The 11,268-nt window shown below is 44.4% G+C and overlaps 1 protein-coding gene across 1 annotated transcript in view; it reads left to right on the top strand.

Annotated features, from left to right (window-relative positions):
- The first annotated feature begins 6,263 nt into the window (after window positions 1-6,263).
- MARCHF11 (membrane associated ring-CH-type finger 11) overlaps window positions 6,264-11,268 on the top strand; it is a 116,911-nt gene continuing 111,906 nt past the window's right edge. Inside the window, exons 1-2 of the mRNA XM_079918894.1 lie at window positions 6,264-6,806; window positions 7,962-8,117. Coding sequence (XP_079775020.1) covers window positions 6,291-6,806; window positions 7,962-8,117 — 672 coding nt within the window. The 5' untranslated portion in view covers window positions 6,264-6,290. The remainder of the gene's footprint in view (window positions 6,807-7,961; window positions 8,118-11,268) is intronic.

Genomic DNA, 11,268 nt, shown 5'->3' with positions numbered 1-11,268 from the left:
ATAGCTATCTTTGAGTTGTTATTTGTGCAGAACTCTATCAGTAACTTTTAACAAATAAATAGTAGTTCTTTGGAATTAAGACTTCTGTTAATATTTACTTAGTGCATATTTACTGAGCTGCCACTAATGTCAGCCATCAGAGTATATGAAGATAAAAGGTTCACTTAAACAGATAGGCTCAAACTCCAAGTAGCTTACAATCTAGCACAAGAGGGAAAAAATAAATACAAAAAAACGCAGATAAGTGCATAACAAACCACAAGGCAAGGTACAATATAATAGAGGTCATAAAAATTATATTTAATATGTGAGTTTGGTAGAAAAATAGATGATTTTCAGCTGAGGGGAATCAGGGCTAGCTTTATTCAAGATCCTTGTAAAGCTTGGGTGGCCCTGTCAGGTCCTGCTGATTCAACGGCATTCCAGATGTCAGTCAGGTTTAGGATTTCCAGTGTACACAGTGATTCAACATATTTCCATGTTTTCAATCTGTCAGGTAAAAATCCCTTCTACATGTCCAGGTTTCAAGGTAGGGAGACCGAGGGAGACCAAGGGAGACCAAGGCAGGGACAGGGAACAGTGGAGAGATACAAGAGGCAAAGATAGAAAAATGGAAGGAGAGTATGGTATCCAATTCTACAGGTAGAATTGACAAATGTTAGAATGCAGTGTAGTATAAAATCAAAAGAGGAGCATGATTCATGATCAGTGAAATTGGTCGGAGATGGAGACCCTCCATCCACACTCCTTCACTTTACCTTAAGACCAGGGGTGTGCGTTTTCAAATTTCTGATATCTTCATTGAATGTGAGGATCAAGGTCAACCAAGACGTTGACTTCACATACATAGTAGCAAATGACACATTAAGCAGCTAATATAAATTACTAAGGGAAAGAATATTTTTAGGTAAGTTGGTTAAGCAATGAAAAACAATGGCATCACATGGAGTGCACCAAAATGCTGTGACTACATCCTTCTTTGTCCTACAGATTGCATTCCCACCTGGAAACTATGGTTTAACAAGCTGCACAGTGCCTTAAACACAGAAGCTGATTAATAATTACCTGCTTGATTGCTTGAATTCTTCATATAATGGTTCTCTAAGTATTGGCCGAGCACTACTCTGACCAGGCACAGTTCTAGGCACAGTAAGGACAGAGCAGTGAACAAAATAGTCTCCAATGGAGCCAGTGTTCCAGTGGAAGATATTAGACGAGAAAAAATAAAAAAAGCAAAAGAAATGCACACAATATGTAAATATCAATATATAATGTTGAATAGTAAATGGATATGAAAAAGTAAAACTGGGCAAAGGTTAGAGTTAAAAAAAATGGGAGTGGAGGATTCTATTTCAGTTAGGAAGGTTGAGGAAGGTCTTTTGGATGAAGTGTCTCTGAGCAAGATGAGAGGAGTGAAGGAGTGAGCCATGATAACTGGAGGAGTGAGGAGGGAATGTACCTGGGGAGTAGCAAGGAAGTCAGTGGAGTAGGAATGAATAATAGGGACCGACCGGGAGAGGGTGGTGAAGAGGATATGGAAATTGATAGCTTCAGAGATGTAGCCAGGAGCTAGACTGAGGATTGGTAGGGCATGCTAAGATTTCTGACATTGCACCAAGTGTGTTGGGGAGCCACTGGTGGGTACCAAGCAGCGGGATGACATGACTGGACTTACATTTGAATAGGATTATCCAGGCTGCTGTTGGGGACAGATTCAAGAATAAGAAGCAGGGTGACAGGAGGCTATTTTGATGATCCTGGGGCATCACGTTGATTTGAACTGGGATGGCGGGAGTGGAGGTGAAATATAGTAGTGAAATTTGAAGTATATTTTGAAAGTACATGCGAAATAATTTTGCGATACACTGAATATATGACGTGAACAATTAAAGTCAAGGGACGACTCCAAGGCTTAAGTAACTGGATGAGTGAACAACTGGTTTACCGGCATGACGAAGACTGGGAAATGAGCAGGTTTGAGAGTGTTGTGTGCTTTTGGACTGGGTTAGTTTAGAATAGCTCTTAGGTATCTAAGCAGAGCAGTCATAGAGGCGACTTGACACAGAAGGCTGGAATTCAATCAACAGGTTAGAATAGGAGACATAAATTGTGGACTTTTCTGTATATGGCATTGGGCTGACACTGCTTCGTTTCTGGTGTATGACAAAGCTATACTCTGCACCAAGTGCTCGCAATCCACAGATCACACTTCACTGTCCTCTTTAAAAATTACCCTCCCACTCACACAACATAACCTTATTGCTCTATAACATACTTGGAGTTCTCAAGTTCTTTTCTCTCGGGTATTTGAAGACAGTTGAGAATTCTCTGTTCTGTACTCAGTGACCACAGAGACAAATAAATGCACCCCAAAGGTGCCAAGTGAAAAATTTTGGAATATCTCTAAAAGCTAAACTTAAAAAGAATTGAAAGACCATTTTTTAATTTTAATTTTTTATTGAAACTATACTTGGTTTACAAAGTTTCAGGTGTACAGCAAAGTGATTCAGATATATATGTATATATACATTCTTTTTCAGATTCTTTTCCATTATTACAAGATAGTTGAATATAGTTCCCTGTGCTATACAGTAGGTTCTTGTTGTTTATCTATTTTATATATAGTACTTTGTATCTGTTAATCCTAAACTCCTAATTTACCCCTTCCTACCCCCCCCTTTCCTTTTGGTAACCATAAGTTTGCTTTCTAGGTCTGTGAGTCTATTTCTGCTTTGGAAATAAACTCATTTGTATCTTTTTTTTTAAGATTCCACATGTAAGTGATGTCATATAATATTTGTCTCTGACATACTTCACTTAGCATGATAATCTCTAGGTTCATCTGAAAGGCAATTTTAAAGAGCTCTTCAGGCTAACTCTCCTATTGGAGGACACATCAAGGTCATCACAACTAATATAGCTTCAAAGTCATTCTGAAACAACTCTGACCTGGTGTAGCCTGGACTCTTTTCTACCTAATATCCCTGAGGTGACTTCAGGGGACACCTTCAGGACATGGTCACTTGGGAAGTTCAAGGAGAATATCCTACAGATATCCATTAATATCACCAAAGAAATTTTTGGGACATACTTGCCTGGGACCCTCCCACCTCCCCCCCATCCTTGGATTCAACTCAAGAGATTCCTGGTGTCTAAAGAGTTTGCATGTTCATAATGAAAGACCTCTTTTGGTAAAGGGTATATTTAACTCTCTGCATGTATGGGTGCGTGGGTAGGGAGAAACATGAGAATGGAGACTTTTCAAGCATTTGTTGTATTTATATCTCTCTCTTCATTTATATAGGTTGAAGCAGGTTGGATGTGCCTTTCACTATTTGCTCAAATTGATAGAATTGCCTCTCCCTTCAACCATTTTTTAGTTGGTGGAGCCATGTTGGCTATTGGATGGCTGTCAGCAGCTGTGGGTGCCCTGTTGTTCTTTATGCGATGTCTGTGTCTCTCTAGCAGCTCTTCTACTTGGGTCCCAGCAGCTGAGAGTGGTTCATCCTTTATGTGTTCCCCATTGTTCTATATTTTTATGGCAGAGGATGCAATCAAAGTTACAAAGGTATTTTTCCTTGATCCGTTGAAGACTCACTGAGTTAACTGAAGATCATGAACAAGTTTCCCTTTTTCATGGAGAGGTCAGCTTTGGAGGTCACAGACGCTAGGAAATTATGTTTTTATGTGGCTACTCACCATATCAAGGAAGGTTAATCTTCTCTTACCGGAGTTATTTTCCAACAATCAACTGAGAGGATACATCTAGCATTGTGGCCTTCTCCTCTTCCATCCATGTTACTTTGCTGCTTGAGTCACTGTGCATTGTTTATCCAGAACCCACAGCTTTTATGCTGTCCTTCAAATAATAATGTACTTTATCATACTTGGTAGAAATGTATTAGTCATAAATTGAATTTAGACTCCATTTAATTCAAGAATTTAGAATCAAGGTTTAGGATTATCTTATGACTGTGGCAATACTCAATCTTGCGCAATGTCATTTTGACAGGTGAAGACTGAGAATGAAAGCATTATCTACAACCACATTTCTTCAGTGTGATAAGTTCCTAGGACGTTCAGGGATTATGATTTCTAACAAAATGTGCTTGCTGCTTGCCATTTCGCCACCAAAACTAAGTCAGTCTGAGGGTGCTAAGTGTTAGAGGACATTTCTGGGAGCTATTTCATCTGGGACCATTTGTAACAAAGCATTCTTGACTTTTTTTACTACCTCCTTCTCTGCTTTCCAACCAGACCAATTTCTGTCAAAAGAGCTGGACCTTTTTTTTTTTTTTAAACCAAATATACTTCTTACTGCCAAAATGTATACTGGAAAAATTAACTTAAGCTGGTAGTTTATCTTAACCATTTAAGAACAACTAACTAGGGCTCCCCTGGTGGCGCAGTGGTTGAGAGTCCGCCTGCCGATGTAGGGGACACAGGTTCGTGCCCCGGTCCGGGAAGATCCCACATGCCGCGGAGCGGCTGGGCCCGTGAGCCAAGGCCGCTGGACCTGCGCGTCCGGAGCCTGTGCTCTGCAACGGGTGAGGCCACAACACTGACAGGCCCGTGTAACGCAAAAGAAAAAAACAACCCCCCCCCCCCAAAAAAAAACCCATCTAACTATTAATGGTAGTCAGTGCCACCAAACGCACCATGTATTACATATTGTTTTAGGAGGCAGGAGAACTGAGGGGAAAAAAAAGCATTCAGTGTTTGAGCCGGAAAATCTGGAGTCAGGGAGCTCAAAAGTTCTTCGTTAACAGTTGTGACCTTGAACAAGTTACTTTGCCTATCTGATCCCGGCTCTATGCAGCCAAAAATGACTGCCGTAAGAGCAAGTCGGTTGCGTCAAAGACATCAAAGGGTTACACTAGTGAAAATCACCAAGGCTTTGACTAGACACATTGCACTATATATAAATCTATTGCTTTATGCGTTTACACTGTTCGAATTTAGAAACTACTGCCTGTGCACTGTTTTCGTCTACTTTCCTGCAGGTAAGGTAGTTTATTTTCAGAAAAGAATTGAGGGCACTGTTGCCCTGCCGGAAGATAAGTCCCAGAGAGGTTTTGCGGAGTGGAGTTAACTATAGAGAAACCAGCTGGCTTCGGGGTGCATACAACCGAAATCCGCGGTTGCAGCAACTTCTGCACGAGAGGTGTCCTTTGAGTCCTTTCTCCTACCGCAAGGGTGGAAGAGCACGCCCGCCACAGAACGTGGCACCAGGGTTCACTAGGAGCAACCACTGCAGGAAACGATATTTACAAAGTCACCAGAACGGTTTCAAATAAACCCAGATACTCCCTGCAGGAGGGAGAGGGCGAGGAGGGCAGAGGGAGGATGCAGGTTCCAGAGGCGTCTGTTTTGGGGGCTCTGGAAGGTCGGTGAGAGTACCTTTGAGGGAGAGGGCGCACAGGGCTGGAAGCGGTCTCCTGGGAGCGTCCGTTAGTCCTCGGGGCCCACACGACCTTCCCCTCGACCCCTGCTTAGCCGGCTCGGGCGCGCCCGCGGCGTCAGTCTCGCGACCCCCTTTGCCCTCGCGAGTCTCGCGTTCGATCATCCCGGCCCCTTCCAGCCCCGCGCCGCGGAATCCCACTCGCCCATCCAGTAACGGCTTCTGGACCCGTGGCCTCCGACCCTTCCCCCTCTCCTCCACCCGTCCCCCCCGCCCCCGCTCACAAGAGCTGCAGCGCCGCGCTGCTTGGGGAGGGGTAATCCGCCCCGGAACACACGTGAGCGGCCCTGGGGCGGGGTCGGCGGAGGCGGCTGAGGGATTTCCCCCACGCCCCCAATGCCGGCCCGCGGTCTCCGCACCTCCCCCGCGGTTCGCACCCGGCCCTCCACATCCCCATTCCCGGGAACGACCCTCCGCTCCTCCACACCTACCGCCCCGCTCCAGTTCCCCCCAAATACCTCCCCCCGGCCCAACCCCTCTGCTGCGCCGCTCCTCCCCCCTCCCCGGGTTTCCCCGGCCCCCGCCGTCGCCCCCCCCCCCCCCGCCCCCCAGCGGCCCGGCTCTCACGCGCCGCGGAATTCGGCACCGCCTCCATCAGAGCCGAGCCCGCGGTTCCGCGGAGCAGCCGCCGCCGTCGCAGCCGGGCCCTCTGCGTCCCCTCCCCGTCCCGCCCCTCGGCCCCTGGCGCCCCAGGCTCCGTCCCCACCCTCCTCCCGCCCCGCTTTCCTCCCTCCTTTCTTCCTCCCCCCTCCTTTCTCCCTTCGCCTGCAGCCCGAGCCGGGGGCGCTAGCCGGGCTGGCAGGAGGGCGGCGGCGGTGGCCCCACCACCATGAGCTTTGAGGGCGGCCCCAGCGGCAGTCGGCGCCGCGGGGAGGAGAGCGGGGACGCCGAGCCGCCCCCGTCGCCTCCGCCGCCGTCGCCAGGAGAGCCAGCCTCGGTCCCCGCGCCCCCGCGCTACCTGCCACCGCTGCCCGCGCCGCCCGCGTCCCCCGAGCGCCCCGCGGGGCCAGACGAGTCGCCAGCGGAGGTGGTCCCGCGGCGCAGCGGCGCGGAGGAGCTGCCGCCGGCAGGGCAGGAGGTGGCCGCGGCAGGCGACTCCGGGGCAGGTCCGAGGCGCCTTCCGGAGACGACGGTCCCGGAGGCGGCGGCGGGGAAGGAGGGCCCCGGGGAGCCGGAGGTCCGCGCGGGTGGGGAGGGAGAGCGGCGGGGCTCCAGCGACCGGCCCGAGACGCGCTCGGTATGCAGCAGCCGCAGCAGCAGCAGCGGCGGCGGCGACCGGCGCTCCGGGCACCAGCACCAGCACCACCAGCCCATCTGCAAGATCTGCTTCCAGGGCGCCGAGCAGGTAAGGCCCGGCGGGCCCCGGGCGCAGCTTGCTGTGGGGTCCGGCAGGGCTGGGCTGGCTCCCGCTCTCGACGGCGCCCTGTCAGCACCACGGACAGCGTCCGCCTCTGGGTTCCTGGGCTGAGCGGTTGCCTGGCGGCTCCTGCGCGTTCCCTTTTCCTTTCCTGTGAAAGCAGATACAATTGTCCCGGTGGCGAATAGTGTTTGCTTTGGGCTACACTTGATTTTTTCTACCTGGTTTTGCAGTTACACATTCCTCAGGTGTTTTAGTGTTAATGCCATAAGTATCTCTTGTGTGAATTCCTTGATGGGTCTGGTTTATACATAGAGACAAACCTGTATTCCTTTTCTACAGGTGTATCGTGAGGCAGATAGTCTTAGAGGACAAACAGGGGGTGAGTCATGTCAAAACCAAAAAGGGCAGGGTCTTTCCTTATTGCCCATTTTGATGACTCAATATCACTGAGGTGAAAAGCATGTTAGAGTTTTCATAAGAGAACTAAAACTACTTTGACCTTGTGAAAGAAAGAAACACAATTCTAAAATTATAAACTCCATTAGAGGTGCATGCAAACTTACATGCGAGTAATCACGAAGACAACAGGGATAATACATCTCTCTTACAAAATGTGTGGTCTGAGAAAACATTAGGTTTAATATTTTTCAAAGTAAGGAAATTGCATAAGAATATGAAGGCTTTCGGGAATATAGTCCCCTAAGTCAATATTTATGATGCCACAGTTAGAAAAAATAAAAGCATAATGCTATTGCAAGCTACTTTCTGGGATGGCATGCATTTCTTCTTTAGCAATGATTAAAAATAACTGCAGAGGAATTGCATCTGACCGTCCACTTAAAAGTTATTAAAGAGATTTAATAGTACAGCTTTTCCCCTAGGGTATTGGGAGCTGTATCCTGCAGATATTTCGTATGTTGGTAGAACATTTATGTCATAACTCTAAGTAATATCTTTGAAATAGTTTTAAGACTTTAGTTGCATTCCCACCAGAGGTATGAACATTTAATTTCATTTTCTCGGATAGAGTTTGATGCTTGTATCCTTCTGGGTAAATGGCTTTGAAAGAAAAGAAAGCAACTGTTGGCTTTTTAAAATAGAGACACAATATATATTCATACTGAGTTGTTTTCTTTCCAGGGGGAGCTGTTAAACCCCTGCCGATGTGACGGGTCCGTTCGGTATACACATCAGCTTTGCTTGCTGAAGTGGATCAGTGAGAGGGGTTCCTGGACCTGTGAACTCTGCTGTTACAGATACCATGTCATAGCCATTAAAATGAAGCAACCTTGCCAGGTAGACATTTGTGACATTTTTTTCCCCCTGAAATAATGTTGCTAGACATGAGAATATTTGCATATGCTACTTAAGACATTTTATGCAAATCACACTAAAACCAAGATTTAGAATTTGTAGAGATGTGCTTTGAGAAATCTGTGACATTTTTATCTGAGAAACTCAAAAGCCATTTTTATTCAAATGTTCTCCTTTATTTGTTGTTTATTGATGAAATTATACCCATCCTTGTTTCTAAAAGGGCAAGTTGGTACAAATGTCTTACACTCAATTAACTCAATTTTATTCATTAGAAACGTTACACAAATTATTTTGTTAATTTAAGCATTGAAACTCTAAACGGGCTCCATTTACAGAAAATAGATGCACGTAAAGCAAAACTTTACTAGTCTGAAAACTTTGGTTGAACCTATTAGTTCTAATCTGAACAGTCTTTTTACTTAACCAAGCTTTCTTTTTCATATGAGTTTTTTTCACAGTTACATTTTGCCTACTTTCATTCATTGCTCTGTTCAGCTACATAGTGGATGCAGAAGTATTCCCAACAGTTACTCTCAATAATACTACCGAAATTGTATATATTCTTAAAACTTTTAGTGCATAATCACATAATAACATAATGCCCATAACCCGACAAAAGCCCATGGAAAAATAGGCTTTTGGTTTTTTTTGGTATAGTGGAACGGATTCAGGTTCTTGGAATAGACTGGTGGGATGTAAAATAATATTAAGAATGACATCTTAGATTAAAGCAGAATAGTGTGTAGTTGATGAGATCTGACAATGACATGGGACTGAAGTTCAGCAGACATAAAAGAGTAGGTTCAAAACACAGAGACGAAGGAGATAATGGAAGGAAAAGGAAGAGGGACTTAAAGTTAGGAGGGAAACAGTGATAAGGTCTAGTGTTCTCTATTTCTATTTAAATTACCAAGTTTAGTTTGCATTGAGCAATAAAACAGGTGAAATTGTTAGTGATTGCAGAAGGAATCTGGATGCTGAATTAATAATTTAAATTTCATAGTTTTTAGTTTGTGCATCCTTCATATAGTTGCAGTTAATTTGCATCTCTGATAGTCACCATTTAAGGCATGACTAGCAGGTATGAAATGAAAGTATGAATTTTCTCAAGCTGATCTCAGGCTTATAAATAATTTGGAAAGAAGATGAATAACTAATGTGGATGAATGATGTTATCATGGTGAAGATAGGCACAAACCTGACATATTTTCTCAGAACTGCTAATTGATTGAACTACTTGGTATCAATTTATTGATCCATCATAGTTCTCTTGAAAAACCAGAGGGAGACATGTCCAAATACCAGAATATGAGTAGTATAATTGAATCTGCAATAATTTTATGAATAGAGTATGTGGAGATGAGAAATGGAGAGCTTTGAGGCTCCAGTGAAAAGTCCCATGAGAAGTGCTATGGTCAGATGTTCAAGATTGCTAAATATTTCAAAAACTTTAACTTATGGCCACAATATATTAATTCACTTGGGCTGGTTACTTCTGAAGTAAATATAAATAGGTCCTTGATATAATTTTAAAATAGAGAAGAGACAAAGGGTTGGGGCAAAAAATACTAGTTACTAGTTCTAATCCTATAGCAAAATGAGTTATTACTGTATTTTGCTTCATTTAAAAAAATCAATAATCATTTTAACAAAAACAGTTCCCGAAGTGTGTATATGATATGACCAAAAAATCAAAAGAAAACAAAAAGCAACCAAAAGCCAAAAACTAACCTGGTATTACTAATACATTTAAGATTAATTTTATTATGACATATGCAAAAACTGCTGTAATCGGTAGCCTGATCTGTTTGTTGCAGTGAACTGCAAAATAATATTTAGAAACAAAACTGATATGAGTATGATGATGGTAGTTCAGATCATGCCTGAGAACATAACTTACCAGGACTGCATTATACGTTTATAAAGCTCAGGACACTTAATGAACAGAAATCAGTTATAAAACCCAAAGTGTGGATTATTATACCTAGGAGTAGTTTATTCTCAGATAAAATGTGACTGATTGTCTGGCATTTCTATTACTGATGACCCAGAAACTGAGCATTTACTCTGATTTTTGGGTTTCTCCCTTGCTGGTGTGAGGCTAATCAGATTTAGCATTTATCATATTCGTGCTTTTATGGCATGGCAGAGATCCGTTTCCTCATGGCACAGGATCAAACAGGAACCATGTTATGACCCTCCCCTTCACTTTCCATATCCCTTTGTTCTAAGTATAGAGCCCTCCCAGAGCTGTGAGTGGGTGGTTCCTTGGACGTTCAAGAGAATAATAAACATTTACCGAACACTTACTTTGTGCCAGGCACTGTTCTAAGTGCTTTACACATAGTGATACTGATATTTAGTCTTCAAAATAAACCTATGAGGTAGAGAGTATTATTATCTCTATTTTATATGGAGGCAAACTGAGGCACAGAATAGTTAAATAACCTCTACTAGGTGCATATCTAGTAAAAGGCAAAGCCAGGATTCAAACAGTCTGGCTCCGAGGTTCATGGTCTTAGCCACTGTGCCCCCACTGGAAAGTGTTCTTTTCAACTTCCTTGTAGCCATCCTGATGTGTCTGGGTCCACCACGACTAATCCTGTGTTATGCTAAGTCAAGCAGGAACTGGTTTCAGCCTGAGTCTCTTTGAGGGTCTAGAAAGGCTTTGACTATCTATTGCTGTATAGTCAAACTACCTCATATACTTAGTGGTTTAAACAACAACCATCATGTATTATCTCTTAAGAGTCTGCGGGTTGACTGAGATCAATTGGGAGGTTGCTGTCCACATGCGGCATCATTCAGAGTTTTGACTGGATGGGAACATGCAAGGTGGCTCACTCATTTGACTTGCTGTTTGTGCTGGCTGTTGGTTGGAAGCTCAGTTGGGGCTGTCAGCTGGTTACTCACTTCTCTTTCCATGTGATTTGGATGGCTCACAACCGTGATGATTGGGTTCCAGGAGCATAAAAGAGGAAGTTGCAGATCTCTTAAGGCCCAGCCTTGGAAGTGACATGCCTTTATGTCTGCTGCACTCCCTTGATTGAAGCAAGTCACAGGATCAACCAGATTAAAGAGAAGGAAAAATAGACTCCACCGCTGGAGTCTGCCCTTCTTTAAAGGGAGT

This window comes from Stenella coeruleoalba (assembly GCF_951394435.1).
Source record: "Stenella coeruleoalba genome assembly, chromosome: 3".
Lineage (NCBI taxonomy): Eukaryota > Metazoa > Chordata > Mammalia > Artiodactyla > Delphinidae > Stenella > Stenella coeruleoalba.
The sequence above is the reverse complement of the archived record's forward strand: the minus strand, read 5'-3'. Positions and strand labels throughout refer to the sequence as shown.